Source organism: Eubalaena glacialis, chromosome 12 (assembly GCF_028564815.1).
Source record: "Eubalaena glacialis isolate mEubGla1 chromosome 12, mEubGla1.1.hap2.+ XY, whole genome shotgun sequence".
Taxonomy (NCBI): domain Eukaryota; kingdom Metazoa; phylum Chordata; class Mammalia; order Artiodactyla; family Balaenidae; genus Eubalaena; species Eubalaena glacialis.
This window is the reverse complement of record NC_083727.1, coordinates 5,513,941-5,539,100: the sequence shown is the minus strand read 5'-3', so window position 1 is coordinate 5,539,100 and position 25,160 is coordinate 5,513,941. Positions and strand designations below refer to the sequence as shown.

The following is a 25,160-nucleotide window of genomic DNA, read 5'->3' as shown; positions in this document are numbered from 1 at the left end:
GTAGTTTGTACCTCTTAATCCAATACCTCTATCTGGCCCCTCCCCCTTCACTCTCCCCATTGGTAGCCACTAGTTTGTTCTCTATATCTGTGAGTCTGTTTCTGTTTTGTTACATTCATTCTTTTGTTTTATTTTTTAGATTCCACGTATAAGTGATAACATACAGTATGTGTCTTTTGCTGACTTACTTCACTAAGCATAATACCATCTAGGTCCATTCATGTTGTTGCAAATGGCAGAATTTTATTCTTTTTATGGCTGAGTAATATTCCATTGTGTGTGTGTGTATATATATACTGTGTGTATATATATTGTATACACACATGTATATATATATCACATCTTCTTCAAGGCAGTTGGTTTACCTGTTTTCCTTAAGTTTTTGGTTTGTTTTGCTTTTGTATCATTTTACATTAAAAGCATATTACTTTTATTTTTATTGTTTCTCTTTTGGTAATCACAGCATGTAAGGCTATGACTTTGCTTCTGTGTGCAATTTTGAATTAATTCCATTTATTTTTATATGTATGTTTCTCCTTGTCACTATATTATAGATTGTATTTATAGTTTTGATGATTCATTTGAACAAAATAATACATTAAAATTTACAAATATTTAGAGATTTTGTTTTCATGGTTATTTTATTTATATTTATTGCTCTGTGGCAAGAGAATGTGGCTTCTCCTCTATTTACATTTTTTTGAGAATTTACTGAGGCTCTTATTAGGCTATAGAAATGCTCAGTTATTGTCATCATGGAGCCTGAAAAGAAAGTGAATCCTCTCTATGATATAGATCTTAATATATATTTATTCTATCATGTTCTTCAAATAATTTATATATTATTTTCTCTTTCACAATTTGTGAGGTCAAAGACAGAAAATTATGCTAAAGTTTCACACTACAAAAGCAAGGAAACCACCATATGTCTTGGAAGCTTTCAGTGGGCTAGGCGCTTTCCTGGAATCATATTATTCAATCCATCTACTATAATCCTCATTTCACAGGTAACAAAACTGAGGCATGTAAAATTTAAGAAAAACATCCATGTCATACAGTTGCCAAATGGTAGAATCAAGATTTGAATCATATCTGGATCTCCTGAGCTTCTTCTCTTCTTTACAAAATTCAGGGCTGCATCTATCACTGCAAATGACTTTTTTTTAGGCACACATAGAGTATTTACAAAAATTAACCATATCCTAGGCCATAAAACAAGTCTCAAAAAATATCAAAGCATGGAATTCATACAAAGTATATTGTGCAACTAAGATGCAATTTATGTTAGAAATCAATTTTTTAAAGCAATAACTAAAACATTCCCATATATTTTGAAATTGACATATACTTTTACATACCCCGTGGGTCAAAGAAGAAATTCTAATGAAATTATAAAGTATTTTAACTGCACAATAATGAAAATATCACATAAATTACATATTAAAAACTTACCAAAATATTACATAAAAATATTACCAAAAAATTACATTAAAATATTTACCACATATGACATGGTAAAGCAGTGTTTAGAAGAAAATATGTAGCCTTAAACATGGTATCAAAAAGAAAAAAAGGGAAAAATAGTAAATTAAGTATTCATCTCAATAAATGACAGGAAGAACAGTAAAAGAAAGTCAAAGGAAGAATAAATTATTAGTACAAAAGGAAAATAAAATAAAAATAGAAAACAGCCATGCAAGTGAGAGCATCAAAAACCAAACGTTGTTTGGTTTCTTGAAATGATTAATAAAATTGATAAACATTTGTAAAAGCTTATAAATAAAAAATGAAAAAAATGAAAGGCAAAGATACCAATATCAGAAATGGAAAAGGAAATGTTATGCAGACCCTACAGACACTGATAGGATATCTTGATAGGATATTATAAACAACTTTATCCCTAAAACTTTGAAATTTCAATGAAATGGTCAAATTTTTGGAATATATAACATAACAAAATTGACACCAGAGAAATAGAAAATAAGTTGAAGTACAAACAGTAGTATAAAAAGTGAAGAAATTAAGTTAGTAACTAAACTAAAATTCCTCATACAGAGATAACTCAAGGCTCACATAGCCTCACTGGTTAGTTGTGCCAAAGACTTAAGGAAAAAATAATGTAAATCTTGCACAGATTTTCTCAGACAATGGAAATAGAGAATATAGACTCCAACTCATTTTATGGTGCAACATAAACTTGATACCAACAACGACATTACAAGAAATTACAAGAAGGAATCTTCCAGGACAATCTCATTCATGAATATCTATGAAAAATTTCTGAACAAAATTACTAGCAAACTGAATCCATTGATATACAAAAATGATAATTTCTCATGACAAAGTTCGTTTTATTTCAGGAGGATAAGATTGGCTTAACATTAGAAAAATCAGTTAATGCCATTTACATTTGTGTATTAAGGGGTAAAAATCAGGTGATCATCTCAAATGATGGTAAAAAGCATTTGATAAAATTCAACACCCATTTCTATTTTTAAAACAAACTAAGGATAGAAGGGAGTTCTCTTAATATGATAAAAGGAATTTTTTTCAATCAGAGCAGGCTAGGTTATATTGAAAGAACAACCAATCTCCAAAATTAAAAGCTTAAAACAATAATTACTTTAAAAAGTTCTATTTCTCATATCTGCTACACACCTACTGCAGTTTAATGGGGGAGGTGGGGTGTTCTGTTCACTATAGTTGCTTAGGGGCCAGAACGTATAATCCTACCATGGACATTATGACTAATATATCATAGAGTCTCTGGATTCTGTTATATTCTTTTGAAGAGTGTCAGTTCTAATTCTAATGGATAGTTAACCTGCTAAACACAAACTCTAAACTTTGTCTTCCCTGTGGTGAACAGGAGGCTAAGTTCTTTCATCTTCAGTTCTTTCACCTTCCAGCCTCTGCTTATCATCTGGGCCTACTGAGATCGCTCTCATGTGTGTAATCCTTAGAGATCAGCTAAGGTAGAGTTTTCTTGCAGGTTTTTTGGTTAACTCATCTGTGGGTCTCTACCTTCCAGGATCCCCCCCTCTAATTTTTTACATACTCTGCCAGCCCAGAACTCTGTTCTCTGATACCTCAATTAAATATACCTTCTACTTCCTTGTGCCTCAGGACACACACCTGTTTTTGGAGGCAAAAACTTTTCAACTCAAAATCTTACCTAGTACACTTCCATCTTGCAAGGACAGACTCCCATCCAGCTTCTGCCTACCTTCCATTCTTTGGCATGGCATTCAAGGATTCCCATTAAATATCTGGCTGCAAATTATGTTTCTGACTTAATATCTTACTATTTCCCCTCATGCACCCCGTGCTCTAGCCAAACCGATTGTGCTATAGAACTTGTTTTGCCCTTTTCTATCTTTGCTCTTCGGGGCATACCCATTCTCACACATCCTCAAATGCCTAAACGTTAAGGAACCTTCAAAACCCACTGCCAATAGGAATTGTCCTGGAGAGCCTCTTCTGATTGCCCTCTCCCTCCCTACCCTCAACTTCAGTCCTCTCCCCACTCTGCCTTCCTATTCCCACAGAACTTTGAATTTTTCTCTCTTACGTCACTTAGAATATAATGTTAGAAAGTGATATGTCCCCACAGTATCTAATGTACTGGCTAGTACACAGTAGATGCATCAAAATATTTGCATAATTTGTTTAATCAGGTACATAACTGCTATCTATACTGAAATTTGTATAGGTGTCATGATCAAAAGCATGAAGTAGCCATTTAGGCTTGCCACTGTACTGCATGTTATATGAAAACTACCTTGTAAGAATCTCTAATATGAAACAGCAAATAAAGCGTATAATGATATAATGCTTTCCATTTATTGGAGAAATTATTTAAGTAGTGAGAGTAATTGTTTATTCATCTACATTCTCTCATGTGACTCTTTTTGTTTATGAGCAGTAACATACATTTGTGAGATGGTCTACTAGGAGGCAAGGTGACCTAGCTAAAGAATTGCAGAAATATCACTGATCTACAAATAGGTCATAAAACAGTGGCCTCATTAGGAGAGCTCTAATGAGTTGAGGTCACCCAGCTATGAAGGACAAACATGCACAGACACAGCTGAAGCAATTTAAACAATACCATTTTCAAAAGCAAAATGGTATTTTTAAAGAATGCCCAGTGGAAAAAAATATACCAAGTAAGAATAAAATATGAGAATCTATATCACGATACAAAAATTGTTTTGAGAATTCTATTTAATTAGAAGGGGACAAGTCCAATTGAACTGCATTATTCTTTATGATCTAATAATTTTACTTATATCACTTGAAATTTTCCAGGTAAATTATTTTAAAGGTGTTAAAAAGTAATAATTTTTAATTTAAGAAGAAAATATATTATTTGTTCTAAAAATATGGAAAAAATTCGTGTATCACTTAGGTTTATTTTGGTTACAAGACAGAAAAAGAAAACTAATTCAAAGCTTCATAAAGAATTAGGTTTGCTTAATAATTCACATAACTGAACAATCCAGGGTCTCATTTCAGGCTTGATTTAATCTGGTGGCTTGCCAGTGTCACTCTTGTTCTGTTTTATGCATGGTCATCTTAAAGCTGGCTCCATTTTTGGCCTCAGGATGCTCCAATCCTGGAACTACATGCTTACTTATTTATACCTGTAGAAAAGAACAAGTGCCATTGTCCTTTAATTTCCAGAAAAAATAAAAGTCAGAGGTGCACCGTGATTGTACCACATGCACCAGCTTAGAACTATGGCCAAGGGGGATGGAACACACTGACTCAATTAACCCAGATCATGTAACCTACCCATAGTACAGGTTAGTGGAAGTGAAAAGAGGTAGCTTCTCAAAACGCCGTGAATTCTATAGCAGAGACATTTACTGCACACCAAACATCTATCGCCTCCTTAGCATTTCTCAGTTATGCAGTTATGCGGGCCATGGGACTAACTCTGCCGACGGGCTGTGAATGGAAGAAACGAGATGTGCGTTCCCTTCAAACCAAGCATTTCAGAGCCGGTGCACAGTCCTCTCTCTTCTCCTCACCCCCATGTTGACATGAACTGGGTATCTACTATGAATGAGAAATGGTCCTTTTCTGTGTGAAGCCACTTAGATTTTTGGCTTAGTCTATTACTACAGCAAACTTAACCCCTACTGACCAGTTGATATTCCCAAATGAGAATTCATAGCTATCGAGGTCAGTGGAATCTGGAATCTTAAAGCTTGAAACATCCATATCCTGAGGAAGCTTCAGTAGGTGGTGCTAAAGACCATGTTTCTCTGTCCTCTCTGAGGATTAGTGTGGCCACTGGAGAAGCCATGGACCTGGTTTCTGGGTTCTAGTGCTGGCTCTACCATTTTGTATAAATTAGTCTATCTCCTTGAGTTTGGGAGATTAGTCCTCATCTCCAAAACAAGGGGATTAATACATACCCCAGACAGTTGTTGTGATCCTTAAGGGAGGTCATGTAGAAATGCCCAGGTCAGGTGATAAGCAGGTTCTTAATAAGTGTCATGTTGAATATGAGCAGTCATAGCCAGGTGGGGCTGTAAAATCCAGCTACCTGATGGAGGCTGCTCTTTCGCCTTTCCTCTCCGTCCATTTCTCTCACACTCAATCTGTCAATTGCCTTACCGCCTTTAATTCCCTAATAAAGAAAGTCATAATATAAAAACTGGTGTCCCTCTACATGAAGTCCTATACATAAATAATGTGTTAGTGGATGCAAGATGATAGCAATCTGAGGCAGAGACTAGACATCCTCAGAAGTATTTAAACAGTTACCTGGTCACTTGCCAGAGGAAAAATTCCTTCTGGACCTGTGAGGGTGAATAAAAATCAGGCCTATCCCTGTATGAACAGGGAAAAAGACTCAGAGTGGTCCAAAATAAAAATGATGAGAATGGAGATTATAGCTGTCCATGCCAGAAAAACACAATAGAATAAAAGAGAGAAAGAGCTAACAATAGCATTATTGCATTTTCAAACTGAGTTCACCACGTATTGGCTGTCCCTTTCCCATTCTCAAAGAAACAAATTCTATCACTCTTCCTGTATAGTGTGATAATTCAGAACAAGGGCTCTGAAGTCAGACTATCTGGTCAAAATTCTAACTCTGCCACATACCAGCTGTCAGACAAGTTAATCACTTTGGGGATCAATTTATAAAACTGAGATGAGAATGGCACCCAACTTATGGTTAGCTTAGTGATTAAATGAGATAATACATTTCAAGCTCTTAGCAGAGGATGTAGTGGGTGAAAAATTTTATCATCATCACCATCATCATCATTCTCTGTCTGGATTATGACAACAGATTTTGGACACCCAGGCTAAAATCTCCTATTGTTAACTTCCTCCTTCCACATGAGAGCTGAACTCTAGTCAAGGAATAACACTACTGCAGAGTGTTGCTTGCTTTTTCAGAAGATGCCAGGAAACCCAGCTTCATCAGGATGACTTGTTCCCCAAGAACAAACCACTTAAGCTCAGGTCCCAGCAGGTGTCTATTTTGCTCAACGTCCACGCTAGAACCTGTGTTCACTGTGCAGCACTCAGCATTCCTCCTGGGCAGGCTCCAGGTCTGGCCCTGTTGTCCACCAGGATTTGGTGGGATGCTGGGAAGAGGTGGGGTCTAACCATAATGAGCACAGGCCTTGGGCTCGTGCAAACCAGACCACAGCTGGTCATTAACTAGCTGTGTGGTTTTGGTAAATTAATTATTTCATCTTTCCCAGGGGATTATAAAACCAACTGCCCAGGCATTATGTAAGGACTAACAGATCATACAGGTAGGAAGTTTAGCACAGTGCCAAATCAAGGTGGTAATAATAGTAAATTATTATTTTTACCTCCTTGGTGTTCCTTCATGGCCGTGTCTTTACAGACTTCCCAACTTTGGGTCATCAAAAAATTGATAGATTTGGATTTGATAACTTTCATCCAAGTTACAATAAAAATGTTAGATGGAAACCGGACTAGGTCAAGTATGGACCACTGCAGTATTCCAGTAAGGACTCTGCAGGTCAATACCAAACCAACAAGGCATATTACTGAAATTCAGTTATTCACACAGTAAGGAAAAAAGAAAAAGCCTAACTCTTCAACCATTTCTGTATCTTGCCTACAAGAGGGTTCTTGTCAGATGCCTTGCAATATAGTCTGTGATCTCTTTTATGAGTAAACTTGTTAGAATGCATGAGGTAAGCCTGGCCTGACATTCCAAAAAGCTCACTCTGGCTCCTAGAAATCACGCTGTTGTCCTAGGAGCTCTCAAATCACTTGCTTAAATAATCAGTCCTAGAATTTTACCAGATATTGATGTCAAGCTTAGCAGTGTGTAGTTTTTCAAATTCCTTCTTTGGGGAGGAAAGGGCAGCTACTTTTTGGAAAGTGATGTATTTACCCATCTTCTATTTTGTAGCACAGCTCTCAACTTTCTTGTTTTGTGAAAAGCCCGTGTGTACTGTATCCTTCTTCATAGTCCACTACTTCTGTTATCTTAAAGCTGGAGCAAACTCAGACACCTTTTCTCAACCAGAGGGAAAAACATAACCGTAATTCTTAGAAGCAGTGCCTGCTTGTCACAGCACATTGTCACTTGGTTTTACTCTGAGAATGGCACCCAGGCTGGCTAGCTGCTTCCTTTGCTCATCATTCCATCTGTCACCCAACTCCTTCAAGCTGAACTGAGCCAGTAGTGTAGGGACAGGGGAGCAGGGTGCTCCAAAGAGACAAATCCTCCTCTGCTTTCTGACAAAGCAGGGTACTGGTAAGTTTACTCTCAATTACCCTTAGAGGCTTCAGTATGTACGAGAGCAAAAACAGGCCCAACCTTGGTTGCAGCAAGATTGAAGAAGGGTGTGTTGAATGACATTGTTCTTCAGGTTCCTTTATGTCTAGAAAGTTGTGAGTACTAAATAGATCATGCTACTGACTATAATGTTGAGACCATTCTGGTAACTGAATACTTTCATTTATTTAAGCAAATAATATTAACTGTGTATCTATCTTTAAAACTGAGTGTTTAATGGAAAGAAAGACCAAACACTGTCACTGAATACCAAGTTGCATTCTATGGTCCTAAAGTCAGAATATATTCTTGTCTATCAAAAAAGAGAAAAAGTTAACCACCTGTAATAACAAAGCTTTGATGGAAAAGTCTGAATTTTGCATAAAGATAATTCCTTTCTGTATGAGATGAGAGAAAAAAAATGATGCTCTTTTAATCTAACACTTATTGGAGAACAATGAATTAAAGAAAAATGGTAACAATTATGATAGGCTTACTCCATGTATATAATAGCTAAGCTAAGTCTCTGATACTTTAATTGAGAACTCAGGCCACATCATATTTATTTGTATAGCAATTGAGTTCTGTTTTGGAAGGAGAATAATTTCTACAATTTTGAAACCTAAATTTGGTTTGAAAACATATTTTGAATTCATTATATTCAGAAAACTAAAAATGTGTATGGTTAGTGCCCCTTGACTAGCAAAATTTATATTCATTTCAGTCTAATTCGACTAACATGATACTGGGTGCAGCAATCTCAATTATTAATTAAATATTTCAACATCAGAAAAAATAATACTTAAAATACTTTAAGACATCTATAATAGGCAAATTCATAGAAACAGAATGTAGATTAGAGGTTACCAAGGGCTCAAGGGGAAGTGAGTGGGGAGGGGTTTTTTTAAAGAGGTATAGAGTTTCTGTTTTGGGTGATGGAAAATTTTGGAAATAGTGGTGATAATTGTACAATACTGTGAATGTAACTAATGCCACTGAACTGTACACTTAAAAATGGTTAAATAACATTTTATATTATATATATTTTATGCAGTAAATTGAAAAATATATCATTTAAGATATCAAAATAAATAAAAATGATTCAGACACTAGTAAACCTAACAAAAGTATACAGAATCTACTTGAAAAATACTATAAAGCTTTTCCGAGGAGTTTAATAAAAAACAAGAACAGTGGAAGAGATACATGTTCCTAACTGGAAAGATGGCCATTTCCCCCAAATTACTCTCTAAATTTATTGGAAATTTTATCAAAGTGCCAAGCATACTTTTTAACCTGACTAAATTATTCTAAATTTTCTCTCAAAATGTAAATAGTTAAGAATAATCAAGAAAATATTGAGAAAGAATAAGGAGACAGGGCCAGAATTCTGCTACATTAAAACATATAAATTATAATCATGAAGAATAATATTTTAGGGAAATATGCAAGGTACATTGATTTTTTTAAAAAGCAGTGTAAAAAAAATGTATTTTTTAATAGAATAAAATCCAGTGTCTTTATATGCCAATGGATAAGATAGTCTCTATTGTATCTGAGCTTATAAATCTCCAGTATTTACTGTGTTTACATTCTATTTTCAAAATGAGAGCAGAGTGAAAATACACTTTATAACCTTCTTCTTTACTCACCTGTATCTTATAAACATTTTCCTATTTTAAAAACATTTTCTATTATATGACTTTAATAGCTATAATTTTCCATTGCATAGGTATACCAGATTTTACTTAAATAAGCCAGTGTTTTGGGGAACATTTAGATGGTTTCTAATTATAAATAATACTATTGATACATCCTATCCTATAACTCTTTCTCCACAGCTGCATACTTCCTTTGACTAATGCCCAGAAGTGAAATTGCTGGGTCAAGTGTTACATGCATGTTGCTATAGAAAGATTGTGATGGTTTACAATATGGTACCTAGGAGAGTGCCTCTTTTCCCAGACCTGTTTCCATACTGAGTATTAAATTTTCAAAAACTTTTTGTTACTATGATATTCAAAATTATAGAGTAGTGTTTCATTTCATTTGATTATCAATGAAGTTGAAAATTCTACAATAGTAATTGTTTACTTGTATTTATTAATTTGTGTATTGTCTATTTATGTAATATGCCCATTTTTTAAATTAGCAGTTTCAATCTTTTATTGGTTTGTGATAGCTCTTTGTGTATCAAGGATATTAACATTTATACCATATGTCAAAAATATTTTTTAGAATTTATTGTTTGCTTTTACATTTTGTTTGGTGTATCCAATTTTAAAAGAAGTAGAAATATTTCCATCTATTCCTGATTCCACAGTAGTGAATCATATCTAATAGTAGAAAATGTTCTCACTTTGCAAAAAATCATAGCAATAATGGAATTTATGCTTGAGAAAATCATACATGTAACTTACAACCATCTAAGATGAATGTTTTACTACTTTGACTTTAAATTATTTTTTCCTTATTCTTCAACAATTTCTGTACATCTGGAAGCTCTATCTTGTTGATTATACTTGAAAGCAGTAAGCAGTACAATAGAAATCTAATTTTCTGAATATAAAGCTTCCCCTGGTTGATTTATAACGTCAGTAGATTTCTCATGTTAGACCCTTTTCAAAACCTTAAATCTTGAGTTCAGAGTCCTCACTTAAATCTTGACAATTGCTTTCAGGCCCATCAACACAAGAATAAACACATTTCTTGTCTTTCAAGCTATAGAATCATATTCTCTTTATATCTGTTAACATACTTTTTCAAAAGAAAAGAACTTTGTTTCAAAAAAAAAAAAAAACCTCTTTTTTATTTAGTTCTACTGGGACAGTAAGAACAAAAAGACTTCCAACTTAATGGTATATCTTAATTCCCCAAGAATGAGGGAAAAAAATAGAACTGGGGAACTGAAGTGGAAATGGGCAATATAAAAAAAATCCCTCTTAGATGAAGTTAAGGGGCTTTTATAGCGCATACCATGGCTCTATTTCACAGCTACTGCAGAAGTTTTAGAGCCAGTCCCTGGTCATTTAGGATACCTCAGGGTTCCATTTTAGATGTCATTCAGAGTAACAGTTGAAGCATTTTACTTGTCAGTCTTTGTCAATTCAATAACATTTTTCACAGTCATGTTAATTCAATCGGTGTTGCAATGAGATAAAATAATTATTTCTTAATAGCTATTATTACTATCCATGGTGAGAGAGATTATTAATTTATCCCCAGGTGATCAATTAGCCATATGTACAGGGATAAACCTAATCAACAGAAGTTTGATGTTATTATTACTCATATATATAAAAAGGTTTACTCCTTAATATATTCTATATGGCAAGACTCTTCTCTAACATTGGTAGTAGATGAGCATACTTTAGCCTGTTTTATTGCAAGCTTTGGCATGTATACTCTAAAAGAAGGGCACTTGACAAGCCAGCATTCAGTAGGCGCTACAGCCACCAAAATCTTTTCTGCAGTCACCAGATGGGCTCTACACATGCTCAGATAGCTATCTCTTCTAATACTTTCAATAGGTTCTCCTACTTGTGACTTTATAGTGTCAACAGAAAGGCTTTCTTGAAAAAAAAAAACCCACAAAATGGAATGAAATTGTATACATTCAATTTTATTTATTTTAATATATAAAAAATTAAAACAACAAACTCATGTAATTCTGTTTCAATGTCTAATCCTTCCTGACTAAGCAGTTTATAAAACATTTAGCTGGATGTGGCTGTGAGTCCTTTTTAAGAAGTGGGGTGGGATAGAGGAACGAATAGAAAGAAAAGACAGAAACCCAGGATTTTAGACATCTGATTCTATTTGGCTGATAAGACAAGACAGGACCTAGGGATCTTTTAGCTTGGGGAAAAGTACTATGGCCTCACTCTCCTTTTATGTACATCTATACATACTCACATCCTTCTTCCCACCATTTCTAAATGATCCCAAGGAAAACACATACACAATGATAAAAGCATTTGGAAGACTGCTTCTTTGCTATCTTGGGCTTTGTTCCCACATCACTAAGTAGAATTTTATCCCTTTGAGCTGGAGTAGACCTTATAAAAGAAGTCCTTTACCCAAGAGGGGGCAATCTAGCATGCCGTTCCCTCTCCTTCACCCTAATAACATCTACTCATCCCTTAGGTCCTTACCTGTGTCTGGGAGCCTTCCCTACTTTGTAGGCTGGGCTGAATGCCTTTTTTTTTTTTTTTTTAATAAATTTATTTTATTTATTTTTGGCTGTGTTGGGTCTTCGTTGCTGCGCGTGGGCTTTCTCTAGTTTTAGTGAGCGGGGACTACTCTTCGTTGTGGTGCGTGGGCTTCTCATTGCGGTGGCTTCTCTTGTTGCGGAGCACCGGCTCTAGGCGCGCGGGCTTCAGTAGTTGTGGCTCATGGGCTCTAGAGCGCAGGCTCAGTAGTTGAGGCTCACAGGCTTAGTTGCGCCGTGGCATGTGGGATCTTCCTGGACCAGGGCTCAAACCTGTGTTGCCTGCATTGGCAGGCAGGTTCTTAACCACTGCGCCACCAGGGAAGCCCCTGAATGCCTTTTTGATTTGCTGTTTAAATACCATGTCCTTCTTATGAAATCTCAACACACTTGTAGTATTTGTTCAATATCTTCTTCCATACTATATTGTAAGCCCCAAGGGGCTGAGTATTATATCTGTCTTGTTCACTTCTATATCTCCAATTCTTAAAACAATAACTGGTGCGTATTGCATTCTCAATAAATATTTGATGAATTAGGATTAAGTAAACTAATATATGTAAAGTGCTCAGTTTAATTCCTGGCATATAGAGGTGCCCAATACATGTTAGTTACTAGTATATGAATCATCACACAGATCTGTGCAGTACCAAACCCTAAATATGTTGAGCTTCATTGGTAGACTTTTTGAAAGAATGTCCACTGCCCATAATACTCAGAATGACATTTCTGCAGGCTTCCAGTTCTCTTCTGTTAAATGAAGTTGCGTCAGTAAGCAGGGATCAATAACCTCTGGCTTCCTAAAAAGACAAAACAATTTTAGCTTGGATAAGACCAGAAAAAAGGATCCCCACTACCACTACAAGACACTCTACCTGACCTTCTCCCTCTCCAACTTCCCAGCTTCTCTGAAGCTCTGCTCTTGAGCATCTCATTACTACAGCTTTTAGGCTAAATTATAGCATTCTAGTTTTAGCTGTTTCTCAGAATATATGGTATGGTCTGCAGTGTGTCTAAATGCTTTAATAATGAGCCATCATGCAATCAAATTCCATAGTTATATTTAACTTGGTTCCTTGCATTGAAGCTGAGCCTTCTCTATTCATTGTATTTGTGTTTGCTTTCAAACCAAACAGGAATGTAGTCTGAACTGGACCAGAAGTTGTGGGGTTGCCCTGAGGTGTTTTCATACCTCAACCCCCATTTTTTTGCTGGAGGGGATGAAGCTGACCACACTTTAGTTTTAAACACTTCCTAGTGATTCCAAAGAGAATAGCTGTGAAACCACTAAATGATACCTTATATTCTTGTATTTTCATTTGAGAATTTAGTTTGGTTCAAACTTACCTTAAGTGTCACCCTTGTGCCTGGCTAGTTTGTACTTTATTCTGTAGGAAATGGTGTGGGGGAGACTCTGAACTCTCTGAGCAGGTAGAGAGATTATCAAATATGTTCTAAGAAGGTGAATCCAGCAGCAGTGTGAAAAGACAGGTTGAGGGAGTGGAGAAAGACAGAAAGAAGGCAGGTGGGTTAGGAAGGTATGGCAGTTCTCCAGTAGAGGAGTTCTAAGGGCCAGAATCAGAGGATAGATGGAGAGGATAGAGCCCCAAGACCAGAAGAGTGGAGGTAAGGATGGAGCCCCAGGACTAGAGGAGAGGTGGTGAGGATGGAACCCCAGGACCAGGGGAGAGGTGGTGAGAATGGAGACCCAGGACCAGGGGAGAGGTGGTGAGGACGGAGTCCCAGGACCAGAGGAGAGGTGGTGAGGACGGAGTCCCAGGACCAGAGGAGAGGTGGTGAGGATGGAGTCCCAGGACCAGGGGAGAGGTGGTGAGGATGGAGCCCCAGGACCAGGGGAGAGGTGGTGAGGATGGAGCCCCAGGACCAGGGGAGAGGTGGTGAGGATGGAGCCCCAGGACCAGGGGAGAGGTGGTGAGGATGGAGCCCCAGGACCAGGGAAGAGGTGGTGAGGGTGGAGCCCCAGGACCAGGGGAGTGGAGGTGAGGGTGGAGCCCCAGGACCAGGGGAGAGGTGGTGAGGGTGGAGCCCCGGGAATAGAAGGGTAGAGGTGAGGATGGGAGGAGGACACAAGTTCAAGAGCTACTTCAAAAACAGAATCAGATGACTTTGCAACACGAAGAATGCAAGGGATGAGAAACAGATTTTGACCCTGGATACCTGGGAACCTGGTTGTATCATTACTAAATATGGGGTAAATAGGTAAAAGATAAAGTTTATGGGGGAAACTTATCTTTGGAACAAACTGAATTTGAGTTGATAGCAAGACACAGGCTACTGGAAATGTAAGCTGGAGTTCAAGAACAATGTTAGGACTGCCTCACAAGTACAGTGACCGTGTTGTCATTCCTTTGGATGGACTGGTTCCTTTTGTCCCTCCATAAATGGCACATGCTTTAAAGTCATAGTCAATTTTTTCTTTAGAAGGTAGACTATTACAAATAAGAGCCTCTGACTTTGTCCTGAAGTAGTCTTGGGCATTGCAATTTATCAGTCACCACCTTTGACCTTCTATAATAGATGCTTTATATGGCTTTTCTATTTAAATCATAGAATTTTTGGCCATTTTAGAAAGTAGATAATAGGTTCCCATGGTTAAGGACCAAGAAAGTATGGGGGAGTTGGCCAAGTTTATACAGCCAGTTATCCATGTCCTTGTCCCTGGCCCTCTGCATCCCCACTGGAGCAGGTTTCCAGACCCTGCACGTGGGGAACACCAGGTAACTTACTGTCTCCTGTTCTATCTCTGCAGTACAGCTTGTTACTGTGCATTCAGAATTGTTCTTTAAAAACATTTTGTATGCCTTTGGTATCTTAGTTATATACTGTTAATTCCTTCTGAAGTTCTGAACGTTAAAAATTTTTGCTTTTCTTCCCTACTTTCTTGAGAGTCTAAATATAGTCACTTTATGGTCACTTCTACCAACAATGTTCTCGATGTTTTGTAACCAGTCTATAGTTTCTACTCATACACAGCATAACCAGTCTCTTCTTCCCCAAAAAATGTTTTTTCATGGCAATAGTTTTAAGCATAGCATGGATTGCTAACTGAAAGGGATTGTTGCATAAAACGTTATGTGTTATCAACCTTCTTGGGGTCCTTTAGCGACACGAACTGATCTTTTACCTTTCATGCTACTTGTCCATCACCAGCCTCTTCTGTGAAGGACAATGAATTGCTTTCTTAGGATTGATGAGGAATCAGTGCAAGTCGGGAGAACAAATAATACACAAACAAGATCCTGTTTATAGCATTAACAGTGCATCATTTAAAGCTGTAATAACCAAGGCTCATCCCATTGGTGATCCCCAGTAGAGTACAGTTTAATTCAGTGGTCTACGAGACGACTGCTCTTAACATTGTAGAAATGAATGCTTTCTATTTTTGGCTTGTTCCTTTTCCTACTGTATAGATGCCTTGAACCTCCGAAACCGACAGGTCATCTGCGTCACTCTCAAAGTCCTACAGCATCTGGTTGTGTCAGCTGAGATGGTGGGTGAAGCTCTGGTGCCCTATTACCGTCAAATCCTCCCCATCCTGAACATCTTTAAGAATATGAATGGTGAGTTATCCCAGAAGTCAAAATGTCTTTTAAGCACTAAAAAAGGGAGTGGTTTGAGGTAGAGTTAATTAGCAACACATTTAGGATTTATTATTGCATATAAACCAAGATCCATTCGGAGATCTAAGTAGCATAACTCCTACCTCTTCTCCTGCTACTCCCTAGGGAAATAGTAAAATTAACAATTTTATTTATTACTCCTCACATGTACAGCTTACTTACTCAGTACAGAAGCACTGAAACAGTTCTATAATCTTCCAATAATTAAATTGTGAAGTTTTTTTAACAGTCTTTTGAATATGTTAGTAGGTTTTGAGTTTGTCCTTTCTCTTGATAGTAATTCTACCTTTCCTGTTAAAATTACAGTCAGTTTTTATAATTGATTTAAGTGGAATTTTTAAAGCAATATTATTAAAATCTGGTACAGGCGGTTTGGAGAGATTTAATATAAGTTCTCTTATTTCTATGAAAAAAAAGAAAAATAGATGATTCGTAGTTACTTAGCTGATGGTGTGTACTGATTAAATATATATGTGCTGATGTATTTATTTTTTAAAATAGTATTCTATAAGGTTTGGAAAGCACTGATGCACTCAAGTGAATCTGCTTCACCCAAAGGTATTAGCAAGTTGTGGTGATCTCCTGGCAGGCAGTGGATGTACATCTGTTCATTGACACTGTGATTTTCCTTTTGTACCTCTTGAAACGATGTGAATCTAATTTTCTTTTATGTTGCTAACTTTGAAGTTCCATACTTCTCATATGCACAGTGTAAGTCAACATTTGAAGTTAATTTCTGACAGCCATGTAAGTAAGTTAGTAATTTAGTGGAACAGTGCATGAAAATTTTGCAACATGATCTGCTTATTGTACAGACAAGAAAAAATCAAACTAAAAACTGAACATATGACAGCTTCAATCACAAAGAAGTCCTCTTTTTGGAATCATTATTTTTCATATATTTCCTAAATTGCTATTAAAAGTGTCCCTAATCAGGCAGACTATTCAGGAAATCATGGGATCATCAGAGTCTTTAGCTGTCTTTCAGGAGTAGGGCCTACTTATATGTTTAATATTAAACATTTTTAGTAAAAAGGACTTCAACTGGGGTTATGGGAGCTTAAGAATGTTCATAATGGAATGAGTTGATATCCATTCCAAAATATCTAAACACTACAGAGTTAATGTGGTCATTTAGATGAGATGGTCACTCTTTCAGGAAAGTAAAAACTGGGTGTTAGTAATTCAGTCTTTTACGATCTAAACTGAAAGTTTTAGTAACAGCATTTCTACTTTGTGGAAAATAGTTGCTTAAATATTCTTGATTCATAATTCATATTTTTACTGCATAGCAGCATCAAATAAGAGATAGATATAAAGACAAGAATGCTAGAGGTAAAGACAGAAATGGAAGAATCAGGGAACACTCACCCCCAGAAGTCTCAGTTATAGTTAACACTTTTGAAGTGTGTGATTCACAAATGTTTCCTCAATAATCCTCACAGAAACCTATGATGTATGTACAATTACTATTTCCATTTTTTAGCTGCAAAAGTTGCCTCTCTGTAACTCTTCCCCTCCATAAACATTTGCTTCTGTACTTGCCTCTCATGCAAGATGAGTGCCAGCATCCCCCTCCCTTGCTTGAGTAGGAGTAGGGGTCACCATGCGCGTTAATGCTCTCCTTGTCCTACAGTGGGATCCGGAACTTAAATCTAAGCAACATTTTGTATCTTTGTATAAAATAAGAAAGACAGTGATATTCAAAAGATGATTAGAATCTCCCTCATCCTCAAGGAACCCTGTAAAGAAGAATAAGCACAGCTGCCACTAAGACAGATAAATCTCTTGGGAGCTCTAGACTATTAAACAAAAGCAATTGGTTTCTACATATTCCTCATTATACTACTTATTTAATTCTTTAACTTACAAATGTTCATATGCTTCACAAAAGCAGTGACTGGGTTTAGGAATACATCTCCTGTTTATTTACAGTTTATATCATGGCCTTAATTGGTCCCACACCTAGCTGATTATTTTGGAACATTTCTAAATGCATGCACCAGGAATTGTACATTCATCTATTTTTCTGGTTAATATCTTTCTGACATTTGAGCGGAAAAACTGTTAGCTTCAGCTTCATTTTCTACTTATCTTAGAAACCTGTCAGTACAATGCCAGAATGCAGTTTGCTGTATTTCCAGAGGGTCATCTTACAAAATTGGAGCATTCTAGCTCTAAAACTTAAAACTATTCTTCAAAGTGGCTGTTACCACAGATCCAGTTCTACCAGTAGAAGCTTATCATAGGATTTCCAATTACAATACTATTTTCAGTCTAAAACTAATTTAGCTTTAATAGTATTTTAATAAACCTTGCTTCATGATTATATTTTATTCATATTCACAGAACCATATATACATTTTTATTTAAGCAGGTGTCTTTAGTAACAGATGTATTTAGTTACAATTAAAAATAAATTAGAAATTTACAGCATGTAGCATTCGAAAAAATATTTCATCCTTAATTTCAATGTATCTGAGAACAATTTCATTTTCTGTTTCCTTTTTCCCTACTTTCATGTAATCAATGTCTTGTTAAATTCATATTCAAAGATATATTTTTCCAGTCCCACAACAAAATATTTTTGAGAGTGAGACCCAATATAAATGACCAAAAGAATGAAAGAGAGAATATTCCTTCAAATATAATGACCTTATCCTTCTGTTAATGTTCCCTTGAAGCACAAGCTTTAGCATAATTCTACTGCCTGCTCCTTTTTGCAATTTCTGTCCTATTTTAATGTCAGCTGGACTTTCTCTGAAATGATCAGAGGGGCTGAGTAGCTAGCGAATGCACAACCATGTCAGCAGTCTTCCCAGGGGACCAGTGGGAAATAGGTAGACCAGAGGGGAGCACATGACACTGGTAACACCAACCTGTGTCCCCATCCACACTTCTACAGGTAATGAAACTTACCACCAGCCCCACAAGATCAGTCCTGGTCTAGGAGAAAGAGTGGCTTTGTATTTCTATTTATAAATAACATACTTTCACAGGTTTTAATTAGGCTATAGTTAAAGCAACAACAGACAAATCGGTGAATTGCAATGTGGAATAAAGAGTAATATTTGGGAGCAGAAGAGATGTGACCTTAGGCAAATCATGTGACTTCTCTGAACTTAAATTTCTTCATCTGCACAAAATATTTATAACAATGTCTTTTTCATAACGTTGGCAAAACAATTTGAGATAATGTACACCCCTTCATGTGGGGCCTGGCCTTGACTGAATATTAAATGAGATAGTCATTATTATTATACATTATATACACATACAATGTTATCCCTGTATGATATTATATACAAATATAGCAATACTGTATAAATTAGTATGTAGCAGCTTGAAGAGGTGATTTAATGTATTGTATCCCCTGGTCACTTCTGTGAGCCTGTGAGTGAGGCATGACCTCCTGGTTTCCCCAGCGGCTGCAGTCCCTTTGCTTCAAAGGACTCACCTTGCCTCTGACTACCAAATGCCAGGTGGGTGGCCAAATAAAGTAAGGACAATGGGATTCATTCAAGGATAACTGGTTTTCAAATCCATCCGTTCCTGGCAAGCTCAAACATGTGAGTGCGGTTTGGGGGAAGGTCATTATCTTAAAAAGAGAAGCTGAGTGTGACAAACCAGGATCAGGGTCCTCTTTGGAAGATCCAAGCTAGTATCTAAGCTTGAACTTGTTTTCTTTAATTCTAAACAGTGAATTTTGGATATCTAAGACATGCTGTCTTTCCAGTGACTGCTGTGGGGTGAAAGAGAAAGAAGAGTTTCTATAACAACAATTTCTTCTTTCCTGTGTTCTTTCACAAATGTTATTAAAGGTTACAGAAAATTAAGACAATAGGAATGCTCAATTTATAGCTTCCAGAGATGAAAGTACAAAATTAATGATGCAGTGTATTGCATTTGAGAAGCATGAGCCAATAAATGGCATTAAAACATTTACAGCTAAAATATGGGGCTCTGTCAGCAGATTAAAGCTATCCAACAACCGTGTTTTTTGGAGGCAATCCTTATTTTGGTACTTTTGTTTCTAATTGCACCAGCAGTCCTGAAACAACCTCTAAGGGATAGAGTTCAGAGACTCCAGGTATCAGCAGCTCTAAGAGTACATTAACTTTATGTCACAGAATATGCAAAAGTAAATGTAATAATGAAATAACATGTTCCCAAGTGTGTGAAATCAAATAGTCTTTGATTTATCTAGGATACTTCTAAGATGTATGGCATAGACTAATAGAAGTCCATGAAAAGAGATTTAAAATTTCCAATTCAAACTCAGACACATTAAATAACACAGGAAATGAGAATGCATTAAATTTGCCAAATTTTGGAATGTTTGTACCAGGTCTTTCGCCCTGAAATTTAAGTAGTTTCTAAAAAATAGAAACAACTGTTTTCTACTGATAGTCTTTTAAAACAGCTTCTAAGGAGAGCCTAAGAATTCTCAGTCAACCTGCTTCAGACCCTTTTTAGATATTTTTGTGAGTTCTATGGTACCTATTTTCATGGTCCTTTAAACTGTTGATGAACTTTTGAGAGCTGATTGTTCACCAAAAATGTCTTTAGTTCTTATGTCTTATAATTGACTTGTATAAAGTTTATTTCACAGAGCTTTTAATTTAATTTTGAAATTAAGGTTTATTCCCCCATGGAGTTCTGTACAATTTTTAGTATGATTTAAAAATTTGCTTCAAAGCTCCTTTGGAATCATTAGGCTTATTAGATTTGAAAGTCTTTGAAAGTCCTAAGTTTATTGAGGAAAGTGTTAGAATACTACTCCAGAATTCCTGAAAGTTAGATTTGGAATGATCATTTATCTATCTAATCTCTTCTGAACTCTTCTTCCACTCAGATATAACTAGTTGGTCTGAAAAGAATCCTAGGATCCTAACCAACCTGGCAGATCCATGTAGGTGCCCTTTGATCTGCACCTCTCTCCACATTTACTAAATATCCGACTATTGGTTTCATAGCCAAAATGTGTTGGGATTTCTTTTTTCTGTGAGGACTGTAGCACACTGAGAAGAATTAGGTGCTTGATATGTGTTTGTGTGGAATTTATTCACTATCCCAGTCTGCGTGACCAATACTTATTTATTCAGTCTTGTCCTAAAGAGCCTCACTATTTCATGAGGTAGCCCATCCTACATCCAAAGAGAAAATCACTTCCTACAGTGAATGAAATATATGCCAAATATTTCTATCTGGCTTATCTCTCTAGTCTAAACCACACAGAATAATACCTAGTCCCTTTTCCAAATAACAGGCCCTCAAAAAATTATATAAAACTTTCCTACCCCTTCAATCTTCACTTCTCCAAGATCAATGTCCCTTCTTCCAAGCATTCTTTATAAGCAGAGATTTCAGAGCCTTGAAAATCTTAGGGGTTGGAGATGGTAGACCCATGTACCTGTAAACACTGACGGCTCTGCAATAATCCAAGAGAGCAGCCCCAAGGGACAGATGGTCCTGGGAAAAGCCAAGGCTTCTGTGACCTCATTTGATGCACCTTATATGTGGTCAGCCCATAAAATGACCATCTTACTACTGTGAAATCTTACCATTATGTTGGGGTCAGGTGCATACTTTAAATTGCCTCTATCTGCTCTTCTCTGTAGACCCTCATGATTGCATCTGCCCAGAGGAAAAATTATTGTCAGAGTTGTCTATCTATATATAGAAACACATGACCTGGTAGGATGATGACCAAGGGAATCAGAATCTAGTTCTGAAGGCTGTTTATTAGTTTCCTAGGGCCACTGTAATAAATTACCACAAACTGGGCAGCTTAAACAACAGAAATTTACTGTCTCACAGTTCTGGAGGCCAGAAGTCCAAAACCAAGGTGTCAGCAGAGCCGTGCTCTCCAGTCTTTAAGGAAGAATCCGTTCTCCACCTTTCTCCTAGCTTCTGGTGGGTCCAGCACTCCTTGGCTTGTAGATGCATTACTTCACTGGCTGCCTCCATCTCCACATGACATTTTTCCCTGTGTGTCTGTCTTTGTGTCTCTTCTCTTCTATTAAGATACCTGTCCTTGTCAGGTTTGGATTAGGTGCCCGCCCTACTCCAGCATGACCTCATCTTAACTTTACTAATTACATCAGCAATGACCCTATTTCCAAATAAGGCCACATTTGGAGGTTCCAGAAAGGGCTTGAATTTGGGGGGGATGCTATTCAACTCGGGACAGACCATGTAACTCTTTCCCAGGGCGTGTGGAGGTGCCGCCCCATACTTGATGAGTAAAGTTGGAGGTTTCGCGTGCCTTCCATTCACTCACATCTCCATCACTGAACGAGGACTGGCTGCACAAAGCCTGATGAGAACTCCCCGTTTTAATAACAAGGAACAATTCTCTTCCTTTCCCCTTCATCAGGAAGGGGGTGTTCAGTTAAGAAAGGAAAAGGATCTAGGTAAGTTTGGAGTAGAGGGGATAGCAGGAGATTTTTTTTTCCTTCGATAATGTTGCAAACTGACAAAGAGAGGTGAGCGAATGCTTTCGCAGCTCTGGGCGCTGCCCGGGATATCCCAGACTCCCAAGGGCATGCTGCCACCCACCTTCCAGAGGACCCCAGGCACCCACTCAGGGTGGCAGACTGCATTGCCTGCGCCTGTCCCTGCCCAACCAGCTGGGCAAGAGTGTCAGGCCACTCTGTACCTGAATGGGGTTTGGATCAATAAATAGGGGTTCAGCTGGTGAACCAGGACAAGTGGGACAATGTGTGGGAAAACAAGAGATGGGAGAGTGTTTAAGAGCAAAGTTTCTGTGTCAGGGTTGCTTGGGTTTGAATCCTGGCTCAGGGTTTGTGACCTTGGACTGGTTACATAACTACTCTGCGCCTTAATCTTCATTTGAAAAGCAAGTTGTGGATGAAAAACTGCTCATTGACCTGCAGAGAACTGCAGGAGATCATTTTGTAGGAGTGTGGGCAGCATGAGGGTAAGGGGAATAGATGACGAAATGTGAGTGAAATTGCTTTACAGATTAGCAGGTGTTACAAGTCTGTCACCTGCATCACGAGGTTGTGGAGAAAACTATATGTATGTTGTTTTGTGTTCCTTCAAAGAAAGTTAAGTGACATCTATTAGAATTAATATGATAATTTAGTAAGGTATTAGATGCAAAATAAACGTTCAAGAATCAATATATTGGGCTTCCCTGGTGGCGCAGTGGTTGAGAATCTGCCTGCTAATGCAGGGGACACGGGTTCGAGCCCTGGTCTGGGAAGATCCCACATGCCACAGAGCAACTGGGCCCGTGAGCCACAATTACCGAGCCTGTGCGTCTGGAGCCTGTTCTCCGCAACAAGAGAGACCGCGATAGGGTAAGGCCCGCGCACCGCGATGAAGAGTGGCCCCCGCTTGCCGCAACTAGAGAAAGCCCTCACACAGAAACGAAGACCCAACACAGCCATAAATAAATAAATAAATAAATAAATAACTGATTGAAGGACTTTATAAAAAAAAAAAAAAAATCAATATTTTTTTTTTAATGTGCCAGCCATCAGAAATACAATGCATTGTTTTCTAGATGCTAATAGTTCCTACTTGCAGAAATATTCCATCAGAGATAAACTTTTACTGTTCAGCTCTCCCTCCCCTGGAAGATAGTTTTAGTTCCTTCTTTGGATTTCCTAATTCATTTCAGAAGAGGGCAGAAGTATTTACCTAATCAAATGGCTTTACCTTGGTAAACCAGAAGTTTACGAAGAATTGCCTGCCCTGATGTACTATTGAAAACCCAGCCTCTTTCCAAGACAGACACTGCTTTCAGTTTCTAAATAGCTTTTATATTTGCAGTTTCTTTTTATGAATCTTTCCAAATCTTAGTGTTCCAGTTTCATCCTGGGCGTCCCAGGTTCACTTGCATTTGCTACATCACTCTGGTTTTACCACTGCTCCCGCCGTGTGTAACTTCACCTAAAGGGATCAGACTGTCAGAAGAACTCCGAATTGCAGACAAATTCTCGGCCCAGGCACATCTTGATAGTCCCGGACCAAAGGCAAGTTTGATGGATCGAATTTGCGTAGTTAATCATAAAAAATCAATTTCCATTATGGAAAGAAAGGCTTGACCTGCTAGTTGGAATGGGCCACATGGCCTACACCCTGATTCTTGACCTTGAGGGACCATCCTAAAACCAGTCCAAAGACTCTCAGGAAACAGCACCAGAAGCAAACCCAAACATCACGTCCTCCCAGGAACCTCCCCTGATCCCCCTCTGATTTGTAGAATGGAGTCCCTCTTCTGTAGGTCTTTCCAAAATCTCTCCTGCTGGGTAGATTCTATTTCCTGGGTTTATCGCCTCAACTAGCCCCGGGTGGGCTGGGGCAGATGCAGGGAGAGAGTGGGGACAACTGGCCATTTCTTAATCTGTCTGCTAAGCTATGTTTGCAATGTGTGTTTTGTCACCCCTCGCACCCCCTCTGAGGTACTCCACAGAGGATCCACAGACAAAGTGATTTGATCCCAGCTGCTTCCCAGTCCTAGGCCGCTGGCATCGTCACTGCTCACTGGAAACTGGCACGTTTCTGAATAGGAGATTTCCACCAGCTCAGCTAAGGCTTTTGAGATATGCCTCCAGAAATCTGTATAATATGCTTTAATGTATTTAAAGGCTCAAGGTGGGTCCCAAATGTGGATATTAGCCCAAGAGAAAAGTGTTCTTTTCTGTTTATGCAACAGAAAGTTTTACTTAATCTGACCAAGAAAGCATATAGTGATTTCTAAAGCTTTAATTTAAGGAGGCTCCTATATTCAGCCAGATCATAATTTGTACTTTTAAAATCACCTAAAATATCACCTATTCTGGATTTGCTGATAATTAAGGTCTCATTCTCATTTTCCTTTATATGCAAATCTTTCAGGAGCACCAGTAAATGACTTTTTAGAGGTCTCTATGTGGACGTTCCAGAGAAAATAAGAATGTCACCAGTGTAATTGTTGTGTTGAATAGTCGCTATTCATGACATAATTAAAAGGCAAGTTTAAAAGGGGGTTGGAGACAAAAAAATGAGGTTTATTCAGTGGGGAAGCCTTGCCCTGACACTGCATAAAACTTAGCAGGGGCCTTCATGGTTCCACTCACGCATGGGATCCTCAGGCATTTTGAGTCACACACACAATTCCAGTGCTTAGAATCTCCTCTTTAACAGATTGATCAAAACGCTAAACTTGATCTACCCTCAAGTATTCTCCCCTCTGCCAGCTCGGATCTGATTCAGGCTGGACGCTGGCAGTGGGAAAAAGGGGTGTGGTGGCTTCCCCCCTCTTTTTCTGCCCTGTGCGTTGGCCCCCGGCCTTGGCTACCCACGGGGTGGTCAGAGTGGGGGAGGTGGACTGAGGCGAGAAGAAGCTCCTGCTGACTCATGATGTCCTGAGCTGGCTCTCCCACCCCGGACATGACTCTCTCTTCTGGATGCTCGCTTGTGACCCCTCCCTCCGCCGCTAGATTTCCTGCATTCGCCTCAGCTTGCAGTGCTCAGGGCCCCTCCACCCTCCCAGGAAGCCGTGTCATCC

General features: G+C 37.9%; 1 protein-coding gene across 1 annotated transcript in view; it reads left to right on the top strand.

Moving 5' to 3' along the window:
• The window catches only part of PACRG (parkin coregulated), a 533,956-nt gene that overhangs the window by 304,360 nt on the left and 204,436 nt on the right, over positions 1-25,160 (top strand). Inside the window, exon 4 of the mRNA XM_061207345.1 lies at positions 15,428-15,577. Within this exon, the coding sequence (XP_061063328.1) occupies positions 15,428-15,577 (150 nt within the window). The remainder of the gene's footprint in view (positions 1-15,427; positions 15,578-25,160) is intronic.